This window comes from Symphalangus syndactylus, chromosome 5, assembly GCF_028878055.3.
Source record: "Symphalangus syndactylus isolate Jambi chromosome 5, NHGRI_mSymSyn1-v2.1_pri, whole genome shotgun sequence".
In the NCBI taxonomy this organism is placed as follows: Eukaryota; Metazoa; Chordata; class Mammalia; order Primates; family Hylobatidae; genus Symphalangus; species Symphalangus syndactylus.
This window is the reverse complement of record NC_072427.2, coordinates 62,039,675-62,067,005: the sequence shown is the minus strand read 5'-3', so window position 1 is coordinate 62,067,005 and position 27,331 is coordinate 62,039,675. Positions and strand designations below refer to the sequence as shown.

The following is a 27,331-nucleotide window of genomic DNA, read 5'->3' as shown; positions in this document are numbered from 1 at the left end:
TGGGGACGGATGCGGCTGCTGGAGAACAACAGTCCGCTTTCCACTCTCTGAGCCAGGGACTGGAAGGGCGAGAGCGAGAAGTTGGGGAGAGGGCGCGCTTCCACCGCCTGTCCGGGCCCGGCCACGCCACAAGGGGCCGAGGGGCAGCGGGGGCTACTGGGCTGCAAGGCTTGCGCGGGGTGACTGTGGCTCCGCCCCCAACTCCGGGCTCGTAGTGATTGACGCGCGGCCGCCGGGAAACCAGCTGCGCAGAGGTGAAGCCTGGTGCAGCTTGGGCCAGGGAGGGCAAGGCACCGGCCACAACTAGTTTCCACCCAAACGGTATGGGGTAGTTCCCTTCCTTTCCTTTTCCTTTTTGGAAAAGTTCTTTCGGAGCTGGCCCCATCTCCCTGACCCCGCGAAATCGCCCCTGTGTAATTAACACAGCCATTAGCAGGCGTTACCGCGGCCCGCCGCTGCGCCTCGGGCGACCACAACAAAGCTGGGCTGTGAGCGCCGGCCACTCCTCCTCGCCCGGCAACTTCTTTCTCCCCCTCTCTCTCTTTTCCTCCTGTGCTTCCCAGCTCTGAGTGAGATCCACTTTGGAGACGCACACTAGTCGCGCGCGCGCGCGCACGGGCGCGCACACACACACACACACACACACATACACACATACACGCCCTTGGCTACATCGGACCCAGATGACTGCCTCCTCACTTCCTCCCTCCCGATTCCGCCGCGGCCCCCAAAGACTCTCGGGGTGGCCCCTTGTCCGCACCGCTTGGAGGGAGTGTGCTCTGAGTTAAGCTGGTCTCTTCTGGTCCTGGAAAAAAATGAGTATTGACAAGGTTGCTGGATCTGCGCAGAAAAGAAAGTGCCACTTAATAAAAAATTTAGCCCGGCAGTGGTACCGTCTGCAGAGCTTGCTGCCCTTGGACGTTAGCAGGAAGCCTTCGGGGTGCTGTAATCGGCGGGCAGAGGAGAGGGAGGCCGCGGAATTAAAAGGAACAAAAGCTAGAGCGCCATGCCAAACGTCCCCGACAAGACCCAGTTAGGCAGGAGCCGGGAGTGATGGGAAAATGAACTAGAAGTAAGTTTTTTTTAAAAAATGAAAAGATCTGAGGCGGTACCGTACTTTCCCTGTGGTTTTCTGCAGTTTTCCTCTCTGCGCTCTCCCTGTCCTCTTCTCTCTCTCCCCCTCTCCCTCTCTCCCTGTTCGCGCGCGCGCGCGCACGCACATACACACACACTCACACACACAGACACACTCTCCCCTTCCTCCACCCCGCCGTCCCCCATCCCCGTGAAGGAGCAGGCTCGCTGATTTGCTCGGGTCCGCCCGACTCGAGCCTCCCCTCCCCCTCCCACCCCCCCGCCCCCCCGCCCCCCCAGCCGGGGCTGTCCGATCGCTCTCGTTGCATATCAGAGGCTCGGCGCGGCGCGCTCCTCCTCGCTCCCGCTCCCCACTCCCGGGATGTGTCTCCGCCGTACGACGGGCTATGGCCACCACGACTTCCGGGTTCCGTCATTTCGTTCTCCCGCCGCCGACCCGCGCCGCCAAACTGAGGCTCTTCAATAAGCCAGGCAGCAGCCAACCTGCCAACACCTACTGACACTCACTCATCTCCCAGAGAGAGAAAGAGAGCGAGAGAGAGCGAGCGCGAGAGAGCGAGCGCGAGTGAGAGCGAGCGAGCGAGCGAGAAAGAGAGAGAGGGAGAGACAAAATACCTACCAGGAAAGGGGGGGAGGAAGTCCAATTTTTGCAAACTATTCATTTTTTTTCTCGATTTTTCTCACTGCTTTCTTTGAACAATACTTTAAAGAGAGAGGATCGTATTATAGATACCGCGGGGGCAAAGCTAAAAAAGGGGGGAGGGGGGAGGAAAAAATTCAAGAAGCAGAAACCCCTCGCGGAGTTTTACTGGAAGAAAAAAACGGGTCTGAAAGATTCCTCCTCTTCATCATCATCAACCATCATTCATTCACTACCTTGACATTCCGGGCTTTGATTGACAGCTGGAGTGGCAAAAAGCCATGAAACACGACAGTTCGGTTACATGTGGGCTGCTGACGGGCCGCTCGTAACCTTCAGTTCGGGGGCTTGACAATTTTTTTCTTCTTTTTCTTCTTTTTCTTTTCTTTCTTTTTTTTTTTTTTCCAACTGAGGGGAAGAGAAGAGAAAGAGGGAGAAAGGAGGACCGAAGAGGAGGAGGAGGGGAGGGGGGAGGAGGAGGAGGTGGAGGAGGAGGAGGAAGATCAGGAGGAGGAGGAAGAAGAGGAAAAAAGAGAAAAAGAAGAAATATCACAGAAAAAAAAAAAACTCTTCGTTGTCTAGACTGGGCTTTTTTTCCCCCCTAAAAAATAACATATTGGAGAATTGGGAGAAGTCTCTTTGGTTTGGAAAAAAAAAAGGAATCTTCAGCCTAGATCACTTTCTTATCCGGACTGGGATATTAAATATACGACACATCCAGGAGTTTATTGGAGCGCAGACTGATGGCGCAAAGGGTAGGTTTAAATCTCCAACACTTACCTAGATATAAATCCTCTCCTAAGAGGGGCCTGTCCCGATGCCTCCTCTCCCTTCAACGCTTCTGCTGCTGCTCGCTGTTTGATGATGGCGGCCAGTATTTTAAAAAATAGCAAAATTATTCATCGGCTTCTTTCCCTCCCGTGCCTCTGCGTGTGTGCGAGTGTGTGTGCGTGCGTGTGTGCGTGTCTGGGCGCGCGTGTTCCAGCGCTGTGCGAGCGGGCGGGCGGCGAGTGCGTGTGAGTGGTGTGTGTGTGTGCGTGTGCAATCGTTACACGCTTTCGCCTCGCTCCAGCTTTTACCCCAGCAGCGCGATTCCCCCGGTTCTCCTGCTGCCGCTGCTGCGCCGCTGCCGCCGCTGCCGCCGCTGCTCGCGCGGCTCGGGGCGGGCACGGGCTGCGTAGGAGCCGCCGCCGGGGCCGCCGGTGGGGCCGCGCTGCCGCAGCCGCTGCGCCGCCGCCTAGACTACTAGCCTGGGCTGCTTGTTTTGTCTCTGAAATTGACAAGGACGCAGGGAATCCGCTGCTAAATAATGTTTCTGGTAACTTTCACGTTATTCGCCCCCCCACCCTCCGCTCCCTGCCCCCGGGGAGGCACTGGCCCTAGTCTTTCCTAGTCCTCGGCGTTCTCGTGCTGATTATTAGCGTTTTTCTTCTCTTTATTTTGTTTCATTTCACCTTTTGATTTATTGGATCCTCGGAGGAGGCGAAGGGGGGTTAGGGGTGGGATCCGGGGCTTCCTCCTCACACTAACTCCACTTCTCCCTCCGTTGGCTCGCTACGGTTCTGTTGCCTCCGGCGGGAGCGGGGCCTCCCGGCGCCCCCTCAAATCCCCGGCCTCGCCGCCTCCTCTTCCTTCTCTAAACGTTGCTCTTGGTTCATGCTTTTTCATTTTTAAATTTAATAACATTTTTTCCTCACAACTTTTAACTTCGTTGTTTTGGCTGGTTTGGTTTCTGTGTGCTCAACTTGTGCTCGGTACTTTTCTCATTTCTGACTTTGTTTTTATTTTTATTTTCTCTCTCTCTCTCTCCCTCTCTCTCTCTCTCTCTCTCTCTCTCTCCCTCTCTCCTCCTCCTCCTCCTCCTTTCTCTCTTACCTCTCTCCCTCCCTCTCTCTCTCATCTTTATCCCTTTCCCTCTTTTCTGTTCGCCCTCTTCTCCCTGCTCTTTTTCCCTTTCCACCCCCCTCCTCTGTTCTCCCTCACCTCCTGCGCCTCCTCCCCCTTCCCGGGTTCTGACAGTACGATGAGCTGCCCCATTACGGCGGGATGGACGGAGTAGGGGTTCCCGCTTCCATGTACGGAGACCCTCACGCGCCGCGGCCGATCCCCCCGGTTCACCACCTGAACCACGGGCCGCCGCTCCACGCCACACAGCACTACGGCGCGCACGCCCCGCACCCCAATGTCATGCCGGCCAGTATGGGATCCGCTGTCAACGACGCCTTGAAGCGGGACAAGGACGCGATCTATGGGTAAACCGACCCCGCGGACCCAGCTTACTGTGTGTGAGTGTGAATGAGAGTGTGTGTTTGTCTCTGTGGGGGTGGGAAGGTGGACCACTAAGTGGGGAGTTATTTCTGCATGGTGGGGGGCGGGCGCCGCTTGCCTTAGGAAAGGACCGTGGAAGGGGCCTGCTCTTCTGCCCCTGGAGTCAAAGCCCCGAAGAACTAGGCTCTTTCGCTCCCACAGCCCGACCACTCCGGAACCCACAGCCTGGAGTGGCTGAGTCCCCAGAATCTTGCCGGGGCCTTCTCCCCGAGGACAGGATTCCTGGCCAAAGGACGCAGGACTGCTGGTTTCAGGTCCCCTAACAGAGGCCTTGACGAAGGAGAAAGTTTCCTGCCGATGAGAAGCAACTTTGGGGTTTTTTTATTTTTTATTTTTCTTCCTTCTGTTTCCTACGGAGGGTCTGGGAGTCACTAAAAGCAGCTTGAGCTGGGATCAGGGCTGCTTCTGTCGGCCAGGAAGTCCTAATCACCCACTTCTTAATTCTCTGTAAATAAAGGGGGCAGACCTTGAAGTGCAGCGAGGTGGAAGGGACTCTTGCTTGCTTGGAGCCGCTCTTACGGGGAGTAAGGAAGATGGCTGGAAATTATTTTATATTCTGAGAGCACTTGGCGAGGGGTGGGATGCACGATCCTAACGTGTACCACACGAGCTCTTCCGGCAGAGGGTAGGTGGGCAAAGCGACGGGATGCCGAGGGGAGGGGACAGTGGGTAAACAGCAACTGAGCCCCAAGCCAGAGGCCGCAAGCATCCCGAAGTGTGGCTAAGCCGCCCGGAGGAACACAAAGGGCATACGCGCACGCACACTTACAAGTTTTAAAACGCGATTTATTTATTTTTGTCCGCTGCAACGCTGGGAGAAATGTGGTCTTTGGAAGGAAGCTCTCCAGCGTGTAACCTTCCTATTATTTTGGCCCCCACACTGTGGCTTTAGTAGAAGTGGAGCAAACAAGTTTATAAGGCAAGGGGGGTGGAGAGATTAGAAGACCATTCTCTTGTATTTAGGAAGTGTCACTGCGGTGTGTATGTAGGTGAAGCCTTTGGCCTCGTCTGAAACGCCCATTAAAATGCAGAGTTAAAACTATTTTTTTTTATTTCAAACAGTGTTCCTTTCTTGGGAGGTCAGGGCTGGGTCTCAGGGGTTGGTTCGGCGGCCTCCGTAGTGTGGGGAGTGGATCAGAATCGACTCGGGCTCCAGACTGCCTGAGCGTCTCGGATGTTTCATTACGTTCCAACTGAGGCTGTTTTTATTTGTCGGGCTGCAGTGGCCGGGGGCTTCTCTGGCCAGATCTGAGGGACCTCTGAGCTGCGGGAGAGGGCCAGGCCCTTTTCCCTTTCTGTTTCTGGCTTAGGCTCGGCTGATGGAGGAAGGGTTGTAAAGTGTGGTGCGTGCCTGTTGTATTAAAGAAGGACTCCACACCCTCCAAACTTGTTGATTACAGTTCTTGCTCCTTCCCCTCTGCACCCCGTCTCTGTGTGTGTGTCTCTGCGTGGCGCTGCCCGTTAGGCACCCGTTGTTTCCTCTGTTAGCTCTGGTCTTTGAGAAGTGCGAGCTGGCGACCTGCACTCCCCGGGAACCTGGAGTGGCTGGCGGAGACGTCTGCTCCTCCGACTCCTTCAACGAGGACATCGCGGTCTTCGCCAAGCAGGTCCAGCCTTCTTGATCCACTCAACTTCGGGCAGTCCCTCACTACCCCTCCCCTTTCCTCGGAGCTTTACTTGAAAGGAGGAAAGGCCAGGGACACCCTATCTGTTCCTCTGGCCCAGTCCGCTCTCTACGCCTCCTCCCCATCCCTGAGCCTGGGGGCGAATTGGAAGTGGAGATAAATATGGGTGTTTGTTTTCCCCCCCAGCAGGAATACAGGGGCTCGACCCTCGAATTAAAGTTGACCTGCTCCTAATCTGGGGCTTGGCCTTTTTCCCCTGCCTCCAGCTACTTGAACAAGAATTGGGGAGAGGGGCTGTGAGGGACACGGGAGTGCCCGGGAGGCAAGGAAGCTGGGCGCCTCTCCGAGCGGTCCCAGGCAGCAGTGGAGAGCCACAGCCTCTTGGACGGCTGGATATGGAACTCGGGGCCCTGAGAACGACCCTGAGTTCCTGGCTACAGCTTAGTCGTACCAGGTCCCCCTTAATGGGGCCAGGACCAGAATGCCCTGATTCTTCTTCAGCGACTCCACTAATTTAAGGCACCAGTTTCTTTCTTGTATGTTGCCAAAGCCCCTTTCCTCTCATCCGCCATTGCCCTCCACCGTCCCCATTCTCACATTTCAGTTTTCTTATTTTAAATGGGGTGATCGTTCAAGTTGACTCTGTTTCTTACAGGTTCGCGCCGAAAAGCCACTTTTTTCCTCAAATCCAGAGCTGGACAATTTGGTAAGGCTCTCTGTTCCTTGTTTTTCCCCAGCCTTTGCCGTCTCCCATGCCCAGAAGCACCCACTTTCTGCTGGAGCTCTGGGGATTTAGAACAGAACCCTCTTTTGGAGCTCTAGGGAGAGAGGGAGGAAGGGAGCAGCTTAGAGCCCCCGCACGGGAGCTGGCTAGCGAGGAGCAGGATGAACGCGGTGGGGAGCGAAGCCCAGGGAGGCCGAAACGGGAGACCCAGCGCCGAGAGCGCTAGCAGGGAATGTTTCCCAGGTCTCGGCCCCAGGAGTAAACTGCGAGAAGTGAGTTATTTCCTCTGTTTGCCGGGGCAGGCGGCCGAGCCCCGGGCGGCCAACCCGAAGGATGTAACCACTGGCACGGCTGAGGGCGGGCTGGGGGTGGGGGCTGGGGGGCGGTGAGGGGCAGGCCAGCGCAGGCCACTTTTAGGTGCGATTCTTTTGCTAATTTGCACGATTTCAATATTAAAAGTACTTAAATCCGCTTTCAAAGGCCTTGCCTCAGCATTCATCTTGAGTATTTCCTTCTTTAGTGAGGGAGGATTTCGCTGGGTATGCTGTTCTAAAAAGCTTTTTCTATCCTGAGAAGCGACCTTTTTTTTTCTTTTTAAGAAAAAAAAAAAAAAGTTGTCCTGAGGTCGAGGGAGGGGATGTTTAAAGAGGACTAAGAGGAGAAAAAAGGCCTGGCCCGAGGAAAGCAGTCTTACAAATAGCACAGTGAACATCAGGGGGAAAGATATTAATGCTTATGCTCAGGTTGAGTCAGATTCCTACCCTGTGGCCAATGAGGCAGAGACGATCAGTAATCACTTGATTTTTCTGACTATTTCTTAATGTTTAAGTTTTTCCTGGCCACCTGCCCTTTTCTTCTCCCCAGCCCAACTTTCTCACCACCATCCTCACCCCACTTCCAACCCCAAGACAGGACCTCAGAGTCACAGAGCTTTAACTCCATTCCCTGAACTTTTCTTTCAGATGATACAAGCAATACAAGTACTAAGGTTTCATCTTTTGGAGTTAGAAAAGGTAAGCAGGAAATAACACTCCCCGTGTTGATTAAACCACTTCCCTCTCCTAGTTGAGTTGGGATGTTTTTAACAAACCTCTAGTGTGAGGGATTGAGCACCTGGAGATTTTGAGCATGTAACCATGTCCATCCTTCAACTGGCTTCTCAACATAGGAGCACAGAGTGTGGGTGAATCAGGACAGCCTTGCCTTTAAAGTAGTCTCCTCCTCCCCAATATTCCCCTCAGGCATTCAGGATTATTTTGAAATGCAGCAAACCATTTATGTTACTGGACACTGGGCCTGCTTGCATCTTTATTAGCTCAGCTCATCCTGGGCCCTGGGTTTGCATTAGGTGCAGGCAGAGTGAATCATCCTTGCTGGGTGTCTTTACGTTGCTCTGCAGCTCAATTTCTTTCCCCTGGAAACATACAAAACCCCTAGCTTATAAAATCACAAACGTTAATGCTCTCCCCAGTTCCAATGTTGTAATGTTATTACCAAATCAGATTTAATTCTCTGGACTCCCAGTCTGAACCCAGTTATTTCCAGTCCTATTTCTTTCTCTCTCTATTGTAACTTGTTGCTCAGAGAAGTCTCTGGAGAATAATATCTGTTGCAACAATTACTCTATTGTTTCCTTGCCTTCAACTATTACACCCTTTAATTAGAGTTAGTTTGGAAGACATCACACTGTTGCTCTTTCCAAATGTAACCTTGCAACCTGGTATTTGTCCTTTCTAAAAATGAAACAAAACAACAACAACAACAACAACAACAACATGAGCTGAACCTTCCACCATGACCTTCCTTCTAGGTCCACGAACTGTGCGATAACTTCTGCCACCGATACATTAGCTGTTTGAAGGGGAAAATGCCCATCGACCTCGTCATTGATGAAAGAGACGGCAGCTCCAAGTCAGATCATGAAGAACTTTCAGGCTCCTCCACAAATCTCGCTGACCATGTAAGTCTGCTAGCCTTTGGCAATCTTTTAAGGCCACTGGGCAAAGCATTATTTTAAACTTGTTTTAACATCTAGCTCCACTGATTTAGTTTTCTTTTTAAATGACTCCGTCTCTTTTGGGGTCTTTTCTTCTCTTTTTTGCTATCTCTGCCATACCCTTCATTTTCATTTCTCCTTTCTTGGACCCCCTCCTATTTATGTTGAGAGCCAAAAAACCAGAGTTGATAGAGTGATTTGTGTTCCTAATGTGTAAAATTTTCTGGATTTGGTGACTTGGGTGTTAGCAAATTCTGTTTGATATAGTCACCACTGTGTTTTCTGCTTTCTTAATTTTGTGTAATCATTGCAGCAGGGATAGAAAGAAGCAAGGCAGTTAGCTGGACTGGTCTGGAGAGAGAGGACTGAAGGAAAGAGAATTGAGTGAGTGCTGATTTCCTAGTATCTCACAGAGATGACAATTCTGAGAATTATTGGCAATCTTGCACTGCATTCGAAATAAAAGGGGTGAACGAACACATTACAATTCTCAGGGCTTTTGCTCTATAGAAACTTATTGTCAGAATAGGGACTTACTGCCAAATGCCTGAAGCATCTTCATAATAAAAGACAGTAACCTTGATGAACCAATTATTAACAGTGTATTGCAGAAAGCTGAAGGGAATTATGATTGAGTAACCATAGGTTAGTGGTTGAATTTTAACACTTTAACAGTTGGTGAATGAGGATGGAGAGTATAGTAAGAAATGACTGTGTATGTCAGGCCAGGAAAGGAGATTTCTTTCTATTCTCTCTGTTTCTAATCCTATTTTGGAACCAATCTAGTGAGTCTGATGCTAAAAACAAAACAAAACAAAAAAAAAAAAAAAAAAAAAGCATATGTAGTGAGACTGAAAATTTGAAAAAGAAGCAAAGAGAAGAAAGATTGCAGCTGGTAGGAAAGGCAAAAGTGGCGAGGTTAAAGAGTGGGTGTGAACAGCAGTTTTATTTATAGGAACTCAAGCCTGGAAATGGGGGACAGGGTGTCTATAGATTACATTCAGTTGAACTCACAGCCTAAATAATATAAGCTGTAGTTTAATTACTTTGTGGCCAAAATATTAATTTGACACTCTGTGTGAGTTAAACAGGCATTAAGGCTTGAAGACAGTTTGTCCCTACCTCCCATCCCAATTCCTGACTGGTATGAGAAATGAATTGGGATGCCTTAGTATAAACCTTCTATGAGGTTCTTCTCTCCCCTGCTCTAAACAAAAGTTTTGAAAATATGCAGTCATAGATTTTCATAATTAACCTTTGCACTTGTATGGGAAGTCAGCCTAAGAACAAAAGTTAAAAAAAGTCTAGAAAAGAAAACCGCAGTCTGGGATATCCAGTTCTGTGACAGAATAGATACTACAGTGTTGAAGGCTCCTATTCCTATCTCTTTACCTTACCTTTTTCCATCACGGTGAGGGAATCTTTGGTGATCTCCTTTGTATATTGAGTGAATGTAATGAAATCAAGAGGATGCAGCAGTGGTTATGGAAAGTTTATTTGCTGATCTGTGGCTCTGCAGTGTGTTGTGGTCCATGAGGCATGACACTACCTAAGAAATATTTATCTTTGTTGTTTTTTATGTGTTTATTTTCATTGTTTTCTGTTTCTAAATTTATATTTATTCACATTATTGGGAGAATGGGGAGGGATCTATTTACGTGGTTTGTAAAATGAGAGGTTCACAGTTCTCGGAGCCAAAAGCTTTTCTCATGATATTTCTAGGAGTACCTACTACTTAGTTTTCTAAAACAGTTTATTGGCAACTGTTTTTCCAGTGGATGTATACAGCTAGACCACGTTGATGTTTACATAGAAAATATAAGATAAAATAGGCTGTTTAAAGTATTGGCTGATAGACAATATCAATTTATGAGATTATTGTAATATTTAAATATCCACTCAAGAAGGAAGTTGTACCTAAGAGGATAGTGCTTTAATAATTTATCAATCATCATCTTTGCATAAAAGAGTCAACTGTAACATTTGTTGCTCTCCTTTCAGGCCCCCAGTCAAGTAAATATGACAACTGATTTATTTTGAACCCATGAGGGCTTGCACCTCATTGGGTGTCATAATTTAAAGCCTTTTATTTCCTAGAGATCTGAACTATAACATTTTTACTTAAGTCCCCTGCTATTTGTTTTGAAAGGAAGCAATAATTTGTTCCACCAGCACACCAAGTAGAGAATGGAGAGATTTGCCACGGACTTGTATTTTATGCAGGGAAATCAGAGAAAACCTTGGAGAGTTTTCACCATTTTTGCGACTTTTGTACCATAGGTGTATTGATTGTATTCATGTCCAGGCTTCCCCCTTCAAAGCAAATCCTCTTATGCTTTTCAGCCTCTTCTACAAAGTTGCCTTCCTTCAAACCCCTAGCCAAACACAAAGTAAAAATAACAGAGAACCACTACCTGAAAAGTGGTGCGAGTGGGACATTTTCAGCATGTAAATGTGCCCAATTTGAACCTTCAGGTTTATTTTTCATTTGCTTTGATATGCATATTTAATACATTGCCCCAGGCTGGATCTCATTTGGTGAACACTGGTGCAGGGGTGATGATGAGCCACTTCAGAAAGGCCCAGACAGCGCGTTGTTTTCTTGTTTTATCTGTTGGCCCACTATTCTGATCTACTGAGCTTCCTCATGGTTTTATTTGCACATGAAATGCTGAGAGCATTTCAACTTATTGGCTATGAATAAATGACAGCTAAAAAAGAAGTGTAGTTTAATTTGTTGCATGCCAAGGTTTCTCTTGTGGAGGTGACAGTTTGTGACAGCTGTTTGACACCCCCAAAACACATACACCTCTATCCTTATTAAGTGGTATCCAGCTTCATTGTGTGTGTGTGCGTACCTGTGTGTGTGCGTGTTTAAGGAAGGAACGTGCAAGGAGAGAGAGAAAAGCAGAGAGAAATGCATCAGAAGCAAAATATTTAGGTACCAATATAGTTTTAGTATTCTTTAAAAGAATTTGAAAATGTAAATAAATAAAAGTAATGAATATAAATATCTTCAAAGCAAGCATATTGGCAGACTTAAGAAAAAGTTTTATATATTATTAGTAAATCCTGTCAATTTCACATTTCATAAAGTTATATAAATAATTTGATATAACAGATGCATTAAAAGAAGACAATCATAATATTCTTGCTTTCCATTTCTTACATCCAGTGAGGTTACCGAGTTTATTCATTTATTATTAACACTTATATATGATGGGTGTAATGAAAAGAGGAAGTTTGGAATTAAATAGAAAATAAAATATGCAATATTGATTACAATTTTGTTGTATTTAGTAAATTTATAATGCATGCTTATGTTTTTAACATAATGTATTTTGTCTTTTACTGTAACATAATAATAATATTTAAAGAGCTATTACAATATTTTTGGAATATTGGTGAGAAAAAAATATATAATAGTCAAAGGAAATAGAACTCTGTTTTCCAGCTGCAGTTCATGTTAGTTTCCTAGACATTCAAATTTATCATGTTTAAAATAAATATGTCTAGAAAACAATTTTTAAAGAAGTTTCAACTTGAAAACTGCTGTGAAATGACCAGCTTTTTCTAGTTTGTGGAGTTTCTGAATAACAGGTGATACTCACATTATCTATTTTACACAATTTTAGATCAAGTATTTAGACCTAGTACAGACAAAGAAAATATATCCTCATATTTACATGTAAAGATATTACATGTAAAGTTCAGACAAATGAAATCCACTTGCTTGAAGTATATTCTCTGAGCTAAGCTCTATTTGCTTGAAGTGCATACAGTTATACAATTATATTGTTATTCCTAGTTAGTGGTCATAAAGAGCTACATTTTTATTTTATTTGAAGGAATTCAGTAGAGGGAAGAAAATACAATTATGTCTGTTGACAGTTAATAGCACATACCTTAAAATTGCCTGGATCTACTAACATCACTAAGAAAAGAAAAATTATTGTATATTTATATTTTGAAAGCTGTAATTTAAATGAAGATATTCTGGTGTTTTCTTTTGCATCTCTGAATATATGAAGTTTATGTTCACACAGTTTGTTTGTTTGTTTGTTTGTTTGTTTTTTCAAATGGGTTAGGTCAGAGAGGAGACTCTCCAGAATCTTATTTCTGACAGAATATGGGCAAGTAAATCTAGATAAATTCAATTGCTACCTGAAAAATTAGAGGGAAGTGACAGTGAGGGGTGGGATAGGTTCAAGTGGTTGTTCTATAGACTATCAAGGGGGAAATAAGAAATTGGATAATAATAGGAATAATATGAATGCTTTATTTTATTTGCTAGTTTCTTATGTTTTAGTGTAAGGTGAGACCTTATAGTATGCTATTCAAAGCCTCTGGGGCCTATTCCGATAAAGTTCTACTTCTGAGCTCTGTCCACCAACTCAAGGAAACATGGCTGGGTGCGTGGATTTTCTGTTGTGTTGCTGCTGCGTAGTTTCTGGTGGTTGATAGCTTTCTTAATTCCCCATTAAGAATAATTATACTATTTAAATCATTTAGCTTGTGCAGTTGGAGTATGTTTTCAGTGTAACTGTGATGAGATGAAATTAAACAAAGGTTGTATTTGACAACCACATAGACATTCACTATCAGATTTTTTGAAAATTGGCAATCTTTAATTCATTTTCTTTTTTTAATACTGAATGTTCTATGGAATATCCCAACACAATTCAAAGTTGTAAGAGGCATTTTATAATATGGCGTTACACCAACAATACAAGACATTTTTGTCTTCTCTAAAAGTTGCTCGATTAAATGGAAAAATCATTTGCAAAGGGTACTTGCCACTTCTGTGAGGGTTGCTTACATATTAATCCCAAAGCTTAATAGAGAGGTAGAAGTGCGGAGGTGAGGAAACGACCCCAGCTTTATTTACATTTTTAAAGAATGAGTCCAGGTTCTGAAAGCACACCTAGGTCTCCTGACTTCTTATGTCAACTTTACAATACCGTAGTTGAAATTCCAACATTTGTTCAAACCATGCAATTAACATTTTTAACTTCTGTAGACTTCAGTACCCCAAGATAGGAGTCCTTATTTTATTTTTAAAAATAATTTTTGCATAATGTTAATTAGGAGTTAAAACATTATAAAGTTATGGGAAATAAGTAATTTAATTATGTATGTTGATACAAGTATATCTTCCCTTTGTTGTTTAAATATATTGAGTCAAATTAGTTGTACATGCTTCATTTACTGATTAAAATATCTTTATGTATGTTTACTATTACTCTCTACCTATGAGCACATACCCTGAGTTACTTTATTGTATTTTCCAAGTTTACATGTAATTTTTCTCTTGATGTTATATAGTTGTGTAGGTTCTAGAAGTTATCTGGTCTAACTTCTTAATTTTAAAGAAATAAAGGAAATGAGCCCCATAGAAATGAGGTACATCACTTGCTTAAGTTCACCTGGCTGGTGAGAGGTGGCATGCCAGTCTTAATTCCAATCTAATGTTTTCTTTCCTATACCATGTCCATTGCATTGCCTTTTCATTTGGGATCTAAAATGAGTTTCAGATTATTTTAGATAGAACTTGTATGTGGCATGGCCTTTGCTTTTCTCCTTGAAGCTTCATACATTTTACTTCTCCGTTCAGTTTTGTATTTATTTACAAACGCTTTATACATTTTACCGCACTGGCCCCATGGAAGAACCATGTGCCATGTGGAATCATTTAAGTAGGGAAATAACACCAATTCACCGAGACTTATTAAGTATTCTCTTATAGGTAGGTCCCTCCTGGAAATGCCATAATGGTTTAAAATGTTACATTTCCAGTGTATCTGCAACTTCAACAAGAGAGGCACACATATGATTTGCTTCCTCTGCCCAGAGACTCCTGTCCTCTCTATGCTCTTTTCTAGATTTAGCAAAATTCAATGATAGTGCTAAATCAATTTTTTTTTTAACTTTCAAGGGAGAAAACACTGGCAGAATTGTGTTTTCTAGGGAAAGCTGTGTGTAAATGAGAAACAGAGTAGAGCAGCAGAGCGCTCTCCTGTGGCCCCACTACTACAAGCTCTGCCCATATTGTCTCCTGCTTTTATATTAATTACAACTTGCATTATCAGCTGTGAGTCTGTAGCCCAGCAAATAGAAAATACTGCCCCTAGAGACCTAGCTTCTTGTATCTATTTTCCATCTCCTTCTATTGTGCTCCACTCAGTATTCACTGCTTTTCTCCTGGTAACACTGCTCTGTAACACAATTACGTAAGAGCAAGAAGAGTACCATATTTGACTCCCAATTACTAAAGCCACTGGGAATAGAAACATGTTCACTCCTTGCCCTCGGGTGTCTTCATGATTTTTTTGGCTGGAGAACAGGACATATGTTGTGGCATGCATATACCTGAATGCTCCGTCATACACGTGCACCCGGCGAGCATTTCTCTTTATTTTTCTACTTGCATCATGTGTTTTTACATGCTTTTGTATGTCACTTTTGTTTCAGGATTCACTAAACTTCTGCATATAATTTGGCAGAAAGCCATGCAATTTTTCTTGAAGGATGGAAACTTGTAAACTCTAAGGGGAAGAATAGAAGAAAGGAGTTATGATATAAACAAATATTTTAATCTCAGGGAAAACAAATTGTTAAAAGTAATAGGTTTTGTCCATCCATGTCGGTTACAGTTTTTTATGACCAAGGAGGAACAATTTTTTATTGACCAGATTATCAACATTTGTATTTGTATATGATCACATCACCACCTTGTGTAGCTCAATACAAACAACTTGTGGTAACTCCTCAGCCTTGAAACCCCAGAGGGATTTATCTGTTCTTCCTTCTTTCAAATCAGATGACTATCGTGTGATACTCCTTAGTTGGTGTTCAGTCTCTCAAACAAGACCATAATATTTGAGACACTCTATGGGAAATAAACATGACACTTTTTCAGGAGAGCATTTTCAAAGAGTGAGAAAGAAAAGAGGGAAGAGATAAGGGAATGGTAGGTTAAAGAGTGAACTTAAGTATATTTTGGGAATGGGCAGAAAACCAAAGACCCAATTTATTTGGAAGAACCAGCTGCTCTTAAAAGTAATATTTGCTTCTGTGGCTTATTTTTCACCCCTTTACTTTAGAAAACATCTCCTTCAGATACCATTGAAAGAAATACACTGAATTATAAACGAATGAGGCCTAACTTGAAAACTCAGCACCAGTTTAGCTGATAGGGACAAACCAGTGTTTTCAGTTACAGGAAGTCCTTCTGAGTGATCCCTTCAAATCAATGCAGCGCCTAAACAGAAAGACTTGCTCCGGCTTCATTTAAACGATTATATAATAGCTATTGGATGACATTTGCCTTAAAACATAGTTGAGGTGTTAGTGGTTAATTATTGTAATTTTCATGAGGGGTAAGGAGCTTTTATAGCAGCCGGCTTAATAAAAAGCCTGCAGTGCATAAAATTAACATCATTGCTGTGTACAATGAAAAGTTTAGCTTAGGTGAATATGTTGCAGCTATTGCATTTTCTAAAAGAAGGCTCTAGCCTGTGTTGTTGCAGGACTAAACTCACACCATGCTATTCTTTTTCTTTTCTTTCTTTTTTTTTTCATGTAATTCTTCTAGCTCTTTATCTCATTACCAACCGGCAAACAGCTGACACGAAGAGGCTTCAAAGCTTGAGGAGCCCCTGTATTCTGTTTGCCTTTTGCTTGAAACTATTGGAGTGGTTTCTAACTTAGATAAAAAAGAGAGCTCACAGGCATGACTTTGTCTTTACACAGGCAGCAGAAAACCTTGACTTTTATTTTATTCTACTCTATTGCATTCCCTGATCTACTTTCTCAAACATATCCTTATTTTGGAGATCTATACCTGTGCCATATTTATAGTCACAAAATTTCTGCTCAGGGTTTTCACTTTGAATCAATTGCTTGCCTGATAGCAGTGCCAGTAGCATTATTTTATATAGATGTTATTAATCCATAGAGCTCTGGGTTATTATTTCATAATCTATCAAAAATGCCAAATATTAATTCACAGTCAGTTTGCTGCAGATCTGTAGGGGGAAAAATAAGTTTTGTAGTTCCAAATAAGAACATTTCCCTATTTTTTCTCACCTTGGTTTCTTATTTTATTTTGGTAACATCATCCGTGCTATATGTACACTGTAGAGTTGATGCTGAGAAAAATGAGACTGACTTCTTTTCTTGATGAACTATATATAATGGCAACATGGCAAGATTACTTTCCCTTGGTCAAGAGGTTTATTTGTTGCCTATACCCAGGTGGCTCTGTCTGAATTCTTACTTACCAATTCTAGTAAGAAATAGTGTATACTTTGATTGTTTTTTTAGTGATATACTTTGTATACTTTGATTGGTGTATACTTTGTATACTTTGGTGTATACTTTGTAAAATTTGTATACTTTGGTGTATACTTTGTATACTTCAATGTATACTTAGATTCGTATATACTTTGTATACTTTGATTGGTTTTGAGGAACTGTTTTGCCCCTTCCTCTGGCCCCCAAATCATTCACTTGCCAGTAGGTCTGTGGGCTTAATTGAAGTCGTCATATGCAGGTGACAAGTGTACAGCTCTGGCTTTAAGGCTGGACTGTTTAGTATGCTGTTCCTCCTCTCCATTTCTGCCAGAGGAAATTCCATCTCTTGCCTGCCTTCATGTGGTGCTGATAAAGTCCTTCCTGTACATTAGAATTCCTGTTTTCCTTTAAGCAACAGCAGGGCATTGGGAATGATCAGGAAAGGGGAGGAGGAACATAAGAAGAATATACTCAGCCAAGTAGCATGAGCTATAACTCTTGGTTTGCCTTGCGTGTCCTTTGAAACAAGCAGTTCTTCTAGGAAAAAGCACTGCTCAGTGAATTTCAAGCTTCCATGAAGCTCAAGTGAAACTCCTCTCTAGCTTACTAGATGGCCAGTAGTTCACATGTGTTTCCTTTTTTTAAATTACTTCTACAAATTAAAGCAAAAATCAATAATTTATTAGGTATTGATGCAGTGATTAATATCATTACCTTTGTTGGTTATATAGTCTCAGTTGATAATTTTGAGAGTTTTTATAGGCTGTTTTAGGGCAATGCATTTGAAAGATGTCAAGGGCTGTCCCATATATTGTGCAGCCTGTAATTTTTTTAATGGAGTCATTGAATTTTGCAAATGCGAATGTTCTGAAGTATTGAGTGTCCAAGAGCATCGGGACCTATTTCTTGGAAGAATGTACCCTAATTAAGATAGTGAGAGTAAAAATGACTTTTACATTTTTCATTATTTTTTTTACTTTAGAAATTAACTTTGTTTAGGTTTAAATTTGTATATAATAAAATTTACCCATTTAAAGTGTATACTTAAATTAGTTTTAACCAACGTACACACTGGTGTAACCATCACCACATCAAGTTCTAGAGCATCTTTTCTTTTATATACCTATTACTAAAAAGACAGCACACCATAACATGGCATGCGTATATGCCTTTAGCCACAAATACTAATATGTATACATTTTTTTGTCTCTTTCTGTGCCATTCCTCTTGGTTCTTCATTTATGGCTGAAATGGTAACTGTGGAAAAATTTCTTGGCATCCTGACATCAGAACCCTTCTTCTTGGCGAGACCACGATGATGCAACCTCAACCCACTCAGCAGGCACCCCAGGGCCCTCCAGTGGGGGCCACGCTTCCCAGAGCGGAGACAACAGCAGCGAGCAAGGTAAAAGGTCAAACATTTTCCTCGTGCAAAGTAGGCATGACTAAAATAACTTCAGTATTTTATGATATCAGTACATCTGCCTCCATGTAAACAGGAGAGTAGCAGGTTAGGGAGTAGAATCAGCTGCTATTTAAAGAGACAGTGTTTCCTCTTCTTAACTTACTTTCCTTAAAAAGAGAAATCAAAGTGAGCTGTCTAATCTTTAAGCAGGCATTACAATAACAATTGATTAGTTCTGCCAATTCTTTTACAAATTTGGTTATCTACACTTTATTTCTGTGTGTATAAGTGGAATCACAGGCCTACTTTACTGCTGTGATGCAGTAGCTTGAATTGTGCTATAAATAGCATATTTTGCCTGTAATATGAACTATAAGCATTCTCTATAATCAAGCAATTATGCCTCTAAAGCACATAAAATTAAAAAATCTGTTCTTATTAGCTCTGGAAATATTGTGGAATTTTACATGGAATTTTATCTTGGGAAGGTAGATTTTGAAATTCTTAGAGGATTATTTGTCCCCATTTCCATTCAGCTGACATGGTGACTTTTGTCACAAGTCCTAAAAATTAGAATAATCAGAGGGCAAGGGGGACATCAACTGCAGATGTTGAGGAAGCCTAGTGCAATTTAGAATAAATTTTACTATTTAAAACTCACCTATTGCACAGAGAGCAATTATATATTGGTAGGAATGACTCATTGATGGCTAAAATGATAATTTAAAGGAAGATGCATTATTGAATGTGGGCCAGGGAAGTGTATAGATTTTACTTTTTAATATTTTACATTAGATGGTGTCTGATCTCCTAGGTCTATTTCATCTCTATTATGACCGTGTTTATGGCCACAATATTTAAGTATTAGACAGGCTTCCAAGTAGAGGACAGTTTAACAGCTCGAGCTGTAGTTATATATGCCATTTAAAAGAGGGTGTTGATGTAAGTAGGGTGCCCTCTGTCCTCCAAGCTTCTGACTAGGAATTTTGGATTTCTGAGGTTCTAGAAGAGTCTAGAAAAATGTCCTTTCTAGGATGCCATTCACTTGTGAATGGGTCCAAATTAGAATCTAGGTTTAAGCAAATTGAAACTAACACAGCAATGAATCCTATCAGACGGCAAATTATGGAAGAACTTGCAAATTGCACCTATACAATATATACTGTTTTATATACTGTTTTATTCTACCAGTTAGTTTCTATATAAAAGATAAGTAAATTATAAGGCATTTTCAAGGTAACTGGTACGTAGAGTCAATGGATCTGCAAGGAATGACTTAACTGTGTTTCCATATCACGGTGATGGACTTCTCAGCATGGTTAAATCTGAAAGCTTTCTCTGACTCCATCCTTCCCACCACCCCAAATTGCGGCGACACAAAGGGTGAAATGTATCTATTAATAAAAACAAAATACTCTAAACATTGTATAAAAGGGGGGAAAAGGAGAAGCCGACTTAATGGTCTAATGAGGCTATCTTCCAGAGACTTCTTGTGTGTGAGGCTCACTTTGACCTTTCGCTTCGCTCAGGAGCCCAGCGCCTCATTTTTCACATTCTTGCAATTACGTTAACGCTTCAAGCATTTCTGACTCCAAGTCAGCTAGCAACACCAGGCATAACTCAACACTGTGAGTTTTTCTCCTCTCTGTAGATTCATTAACGGGTCACCAAGGTCCCAACTGAAATTTAAAACTGACTGGTTCTGTTGGGTTAGTTGAGTTATGGCAAGGGAGATAGCAAGAAAGGGCCAGAGAGAAGAGGAGGTGGGAGAGAGAAGCACCCAGGGTTTGCAGCGGGGATTGCTTGCAATAACGAGCAAAGCATCAAGTTTTATCGTTTCGGTTATTTAGTTTTGTTTTTTAGGAAAGAGAAGAATTCCGAGACTGATATATAGGTAAAAACAGTCACACAAACTTCAGTGCTGTGGGTAGATGCACCCACTTATCCAGTGTTGAAGGGTTTGATCCCTGTAGGATTCTGTTCCTTTAATCATATCTCTGTGGGATTAAAGAATGGACATGGTAGCTTACGTGTATGAGTACTAGGAAGTCAGTCATTTTACTGTATTGAAGTTTGAAAGAAAAAAAAGGTATGATTTCTATAAAATGGGGACTATTTTGGCATAGAAAATTTCCTAGCTGGCTTACCACATCAGTGATTAAAACAGATAGATAAGGGCATTCTGGCTTTTTACAGCAGACTTTAAAATTTGAAGGCCAGACTTGAGTGTATGTCGTCATACTCATGCCTATATTAGTCTTTTAAACAAGATTTCAAGGTATTTTTATATTTTGTCCCACCGAATTGTCCAGAGTAGTTTCAGTGGGAAAGATTAATTATCTGCTTCAGGGCAAAGTCAACAGAGATATTGACTGAAATCGCATATGCTTATCCTAGGTTAAATCTTAGGGTTGATATATAATGGAAAACGTGGGAGAGAAATTTATGTCCTTAGTATTAAATATATTATAATGTTTCATTGGAAATCAAGTTTGTAGTTTCGCAAAGAGTCTTCATATTCAGAATTTATTAGCAAAACAGGCATATGGAAAACTGTAAAATGATTCGGTTTCAAAACAAATTATGATAAACACAAAAAATAGGGATGAATTGTACTAAATACAATGTTTTCATACACATTTTAAATTAAACTTTAATAGCCACATGCTATAAAACAATACATGTATTTATGTTGCTTTACAATTTTTGTGATTATGTTTACTATGATGATTCATATAAACTTTACTTTGGAACCTAAAAATACCTTGTTTTACGACCTGATAGTGAAACAGCTACAGTTACACAGGTGAAAGTTCATCTTTTCCTCCATAGTGTTTCAGCAATGAACCAAAAGGAGGAGAAAAAATGTATATCACATTTTTAAAATATCATAAGAAATAAACTTGGTAAAATGTGAAACCTGACTTTACTATCTTTCAAAGAGCACATGTCTAACAGTAAGCTATATAAATATGAACCAGACTTTTCATTCACTGATTTCTCTTGCTAAAAGCAGCCAAAGGAAGGGAATTTGTCTTGTTAGTCACATTAGACTGAGGAAGAAAATCTGGTTTTTCAAGGATAGAATTAGGGTGCAGACTTGGGGCTCTGGGGAAGTAACTGGGCCTCTCTGTGTCTGGCTTCCCATCAGTAAAATGGGGTTTGATAATAAGTCTAGGGATCCCTAATTCTGTACCTGCTGAGTCAAAAGCTGCTTTGTATTTCACTGTGTATTTTGCCAGAATAACGACTAGGAAGCAGCCCCTTGTTCCTAGAGCACTTTGAGAGCCTTAGATGAAAGGCACAATGTATGTACAAAGTATTATTATTATTGATGGGTTTGTGTAGCTCCCATTAACGCTGATGGGAGTTACGCATGTGAATTGGCAAGAGAATAGACCCCTCAGTGTTTAGAGCACATGAAATTTACATTTTTTCCAGTGCTGTAATTGAGATGTTGACAAATTGGAGAATATTGATGAGCCTTTGTTTTAAGTATTTCGTGCCAAGTTTGTTTTATTTTTCCTGGTTTGAACAATGGTATGGGTTCAGCCGCAATGAATAAAAAGGGTAGAGTAAAGATAACTTTGTATTTCAATATTTTGATGTGCCAATATGAAATAAATTGTCTTAGGCAAATGGAATATGCTGTTTTAATCATTAGCTATGCATGAAAGAAAAATTGATGTTGACATCTTTGCTGTAAAATCGTTGTAATGGGGCCTTCCTTACAATTCATTTTTGTAAAATTCATTTTGTACATTTTGCAGCAATTGAACAATCCCTGCACTGTGAATAGGCAGGATTCCCAGAAATACCGAGACAGTTGGCCCAGTAACTGCTGAGCTCACACTGCACACCACACGCACGTTAACCATACTGTTGCCAGACCCAGTTAACCTAAATACATTAGCATTCTAGAATCTATATTGCTCTAATCTTTCAGGACACAGGGCTGTACAAGCCAGCATAGTTCTCCCTAACTCTGCCACCTACCACGTCCCTCTGTTGATGTCCCCATCTATTTTCCAGGCGATGAGGCTAGAATTCCTCATAGCTAGATGTTTATTTATGTATTATACAGTTCTTTAGCAATCATGGGGTTGAAACCTACAAATATCTCCTTAGTAGTGAATGTAAGTGTTTATAGGTAAGCAAATGTCTAAAATAGTATTGCACTTTTGAGCTCATAATACATGTTATAGTTATAAAATAGTATTTTTTTCCCACCAAAGTATTCCAGTTATATATTTAAAGAGGAGGAGGGGGCTTCAAACCCACTTACTGTGGGTCCTGAATATGTTCTACTGGGATTTCTTATTCAGTCTAGGAAAACTCTGTCAATGGAATGTTTTCATAGTGGCGGCAATCTCTTTAAAATAACCCTAAATACAATATGACAGATGCCATCTGGCATAATCTTTTGCTAGTTGCTTTTAACTTTTATTTTTCCTAGAGCTAAGTTCATCCCAAACTGGTCACTTACTGTTATGATAAATACAATGACATTTTTTTTCCTTCCTGTCCTCCTAATTGTGTCAAAAAAATTCTGAGACTATAATTGATAATTGAACATTGCCATAGAATAAACTGTTGTATATGGACTATTTACATTGCATTTTCTTTCTCTTTTTCCCCCCAGATAAAAGTTAAAAGAATGCCATTCTTTAACCATCAGCAAACATCCAAAGATTTTTTGTTGATTTTCTCAAGACTTTTTAGAGTAGTAACTATTAGAAGTAAAATTAAATTCTTCTAATAAATAAATGCTCTAGGAGCATGTAATGGTGCCCATAAATGCTTAAAAGCTTTCTATAATTGCTGTTAATTTTGAGTAATTTCTTCCTATATGTATCAACTTACTTGAGAAACCCAGTGTTGGGATTTCTAGATTTTTTTTTTTAACTTAGTCATGTAAAGGGATGTCTCCTGATGCCAGTTAGAGTTTAATTTAGAGTAGTAATTAAACTTGAATACTGCCTCATAAACAAAAGATAAACAATAAACCAGCCACGTTCCCTGCTGTTTCATAGCTTTCTTTCCCAGATGTTTTAGCCTGATAATTTTTACACAGTGAACTACCTAACATGGAGTTTTGTGGACAGAGGTAGAAAATGAGTTTTCTTTTTTGTTTTTTGTTTTGTTTTGTTTTGTTGGTTGTTTTTTCCTGGCAATCCTTTTTTCCTTCCAAAAAGCAAAATGCAAAGGATTTTTCATTATTGAGATTTTTTAAAACTCTGGTGAAATAGATATTTAAAGGAGATGTGCTTTAATGGCAACTATGGTTTTTTTTTCTTAGATATAGCTTTTTTTTTTTTCAAAATTAATTTGGTCATGAGTGTCTTTCACACCTGGTAATTGAAAGAGAACCATATTGTTATTTAAGTAAAATCTCGATAATAAGTCAAAGAAAGAAAAGCTTGAGAGTGGGGAATTTTTCTTTTTACCCTTCTTGCCACTTCTCAGCGGTATGCATTCCCACCCACAGCCAGTGTTACTCTATGGCCCTGCTCTTCCTTGGGCTACAGGGGTTTCTCTGTCCAGTTCTAGACCCTTCCACTGTCAGCCATGATCTTTCTAATTGTCAGGTACGAGTCAGCCGTTCAATGCAGAAGCCATGTTATTTTCACTGGGTGGGGTAATTACTGAAAGCTGAGAATAGCTGCACTAAAGACAGAGGGATACTTTCATGATCCCATTAGCATAAGAGTGGGTAAATTATTCATGCCAAGTGAGGATTCTATGGGGAAAAGTATAGTTAATGCACATAGTTTTTAAATGTATCCCTTTCTGCTCTGAGACTAAATTCTTGTTGGAATCAGTTCTCAGACATTTACGGGAAAGCTCTGGTGGCGTGTTAGATGCAGTTCATCTCTCTCTGTTTGCAGCGCTCTCAATAGAGACCATCTGGCAAAGATCCAAAAGGTGATTAAACAAAATGATCAGCTCTTGTTGCTGTGTTACATGTCCAATACTCTGGATTAAAAAACATGACCCAGGACAGTCAAGCTAACGTCATGCCGCTCCCCCTTCCCCCTCCCCTCTCGGTATAAGAATTCAGATGGTCCACAAATGTGTGTGCCATCTTTGTGTCCTTATGGCCCATAATCATGAACAGGTTGTGCAAATGGCTCTTTCTGTAGCACTGTCTGTTCCAGCAGCATAGAAGCATTTCATATTAATTGGGTCAGTCTAATATTCACATTGACATGGGGAAAAATTACTAAAATTTATTCTTATAGCAGACAATGAATATGTGTGCTTTCTGCCATGAGGGAAGTGAAATCTGACAACTGGCTTGTGCAACTGATTAATTTTTCTTGAAACTGGAGAAAATCAAAGCATGAAAAACTGTCATTCTCTGAAAGCAATGCACAACCCTTTTATAACTAAACAAAATGGATTGGGTAGGGGGCTTTCGGGGAGCTTGTAGAAATGAGCTCTGGTTTTAACGCCATAATCAGGGATAAATTTACAGTGCCATTCAGAAGAGTCCTCCCTCCTCATAAACAAGCTGATAATCACAGGGAAGCTGACTTCCAATTAGCTTCTCCTTTCCTCACACGGATCAGGGTATTTATATGTCCTCCTTGAGCTTTGATATGTCACTACTGAGTTAGTACATCTCATGTCAAATTTGAAAGTTTGGAAATAAAATGTTTTATTATGAGGAAATCCTGCTAATAAGCAAGGTAATTTTCAACCAATCATTTCATGATTGAGTTAAGGTAAAAATGCCAAGATTTGTGACTAAGGGACAGATGTATCTTATCTTTGGGGGTCTGCGCCAAATGCCAAGGAGAAATATAAATTGAACAAACCAGACATTGTGAGGAAGTGATTGAAGAAATATTGAGATGAAATATTGGAATGAAATATATATGTATATTTATAACAATGCTGTGAATTGCTTACATGTCACATTTGCATAAGCCTGAACTGGGATTTTATTAAGGGGCAGTTTAGTTAAGGCAAAACATAAGACTATTAACTCATTAGGTGATTCAGAGATTACAGCTGACCATTTAATATTGTGGAAATAGTCTATGACTCATATTATAGGATAAATTTAAGTGCAAATGTCAAGAAAGAGAATAAAGCAGAAAAGAAAAAATTCTCAAAAACCACTTTAAAACATCATCATTCCTTGTCAGCCATGCTTTCTAAGGAAGAGTAAAGCAGTAGGTAAGAAATACAGATGGGCACAGGACTCAGGGAGGGGAAGTGAGGTCCCCCTAGAGTCAGTGCTGTGTGCCAGATGAAAGGGACTCACATAGCCTTGGGGGTCTTAAGGCTATTATAGGGCAAGTCATGCTCTGTTATCATGCTGATTTTTCAATTGATTTTTGGCTGAACAGTACTTGTTGAAGCCCTCCAGAGCACCAAACACAGCCTTATGGTGCTATACATTGTAATACACGTGTTCTGTTTTTCCCTTCATTGTCTTTACTTTGCTTCAGAAGAATAGTCTGTGATGACGCCATGTTATTTTTTCCCCTTCTTTCTTTCCCATTTCTACCCTCAGAGAGTTTCTTGAAATTCTTATTGCTTTTTTGCTGGGGAGGAGGGTAGTAGGAGAGTCACTTTTTATTTTCACATGTGGAAATTTGCTTTTAATTTGGCCTTTAAAAATATTTTATGTCACAGCAGACAATAATATACACCACTTTTATATACCAAATTTATCCCTTGGTAGTCTTGAGTTATTCACTATCTTTCTGAGGACCAGCAAAAAAGCAACAATGGGGTTTCACTGAAATCTAGTTCGTCATTAAAATGAAAGTGAACCACTTTAGTATCCCTGCTATACAGCAATAAGTTTCCTCAACTTGCTGGAATGTGAGGTCTCGAAAAAAAAAATAATGAAAGACACCTAGAGGGAGTGTGTCCTTGCTTCTCTTCTGCCTGCCTTGGAAATTCGTACAGATGAAAATCCTGTTCTGATATTATCTTCTCTGTGAGCCTTCCTGATCTGCCCAGGTATGAGGCCGTGGCTCCTTCTCTGCACTCCCATGGCACTTTGTACCTCTATTATAACATCTTTCACACTGCGTTGTAATTATTTGATTCCTGGTCTCTCCCTTTCTCCCTGCTTTTCCAAGGTACAGATTATCACTTCTTCAATTATCTGGCATTAGTATGTCCATTTTTGAAGCAATAAACAAAATCCACACATTTTTCTTTTTTCTTTTTTTAAGATGTATAAATTGATCAAGACTTTGTGTGTATTGATTCACTGATGTGTGCCTGAACATAAATGAACTCTTTGGAACGTATGGATACATTCCATCAAATTCCATTACATCTTTAAGAGATGAAAATTATTTTGTTTTACGGAACTTATGTTGTATTCATTACTGTCTTAAATATGTCAATGGACCATCAGCTCAAACTTAGCATTATTTCGTTGTAGGTAGGTTCTTAAGTTTTAGGTTTCTATTTTAAGTATTACTTTAAGATAGTACTTAAAACAGGACTTATTTGTCCTTTAATGTCTTATATTATGTACATATGGTCAGAATTTGGAGATGCAACTTCTTTATGTTATCTACACAAAATGTCTTTGGATTTTGGATGGATGTCTTTAAATGTAATGGTAGATCTATTAATGGAAAATTGCTTGGTGTGGCAAATAGTTCTCATGGACTCAGGATCCATTTTGCTAATAAGTATTGTTGAGGATAGGATTGACCTCATGGAAGTCATTGGTTGGTCTTCACACACAGGTAAAGGAGCCTGGAAGTATTTCTTGAATTTTTAGGCCCCACCTCCTGTTGTCGATTTTCTACACATGTCCTCCAGTTTTTCATAGTTTGCATTTGGGCAAATATAATTATTTTTGTTGATGCAAGCAAAACCTTGTAGTCAGTTCTTTTTCATCTACATGGGTTACTGTCTAGAATTTTGAATGATGAGTCAAGAGACCTATGCTCAAAAGTCATGATTGCATTGAAAAGGGCACAGACCTAGGAGACAGAGAGACATGAGTTCAAATCCCAGTTTTACTCAATATCTGCCAGATTCAGTCACTACATCTGGAAAGTGAAGTGCTTAATATAATCTCACTTACATTAAGAGAGATTCCATGTGTTCAGCAGATAACATTGCCTGGAACCAGTAACTGTTGGTTCCTTTATTCCTCTCTCTCTTCCCTTTGTCCTATGCTGACATTAATTAGCTATATGACCTTGGCTGTGTCCTTTAATCTCTTTGGACTTTTGCT

The 27,331-nt window shown here is 41.3% G+C and overlaps 1 protein-coding gene across 11 annotated transcripts in view; it reads left to right on the top strand.

Annotated features, from left to right (window-relative positions):
* Positions 1-218: 218 nt before the first annotated feature.
* Positions 219-27,331, top strand: part of MEIS2 (Meis homeobox 2) — a 211,979-nt gene continuing 184,866 nt past the window's right edge. For 3 of the 11 annotated variants that reach the window (XM_055278638.2, XM_055278644.2, XM_055278642.2), the window contains exons 1-7: positions 2,731-3,053; positions 3,755-3,987; positions 5,529-5,670; positions 6,344-6,394; positions 7,375-7,425; positions 8,223-8,372; positions 17,994-18,108. In XM_055278638.2, coding sequence (XP_055134613.1) covers positions 3,045-3,053; positions 3,755-3,987; positions 5,529-5,670; positions 6,344-6,394; positions 7,375-7,425; positions 8,223-8,372; positions 17,994-18,108 — 751 coding nt within the window. In that variant the 5' untranslated portion in view covers positions 2,731-3,044. Of the gene's footprint in view, positions 329-1,373; positions 2,491-2,730; positions 3,054-3,754; positions 3,988-5,528; positions 5,671-6,343; positions 6,395-7,374; positions 7,426-8,222; positions 8,373-17,993; positions 18,109-27,331 lie in introns of those variants that run through there. The other 8 variants (XM_055278643.2, XM_055278640.2, XM_055278639.2 and 5 more) reach the window with 6 other exon arrangements.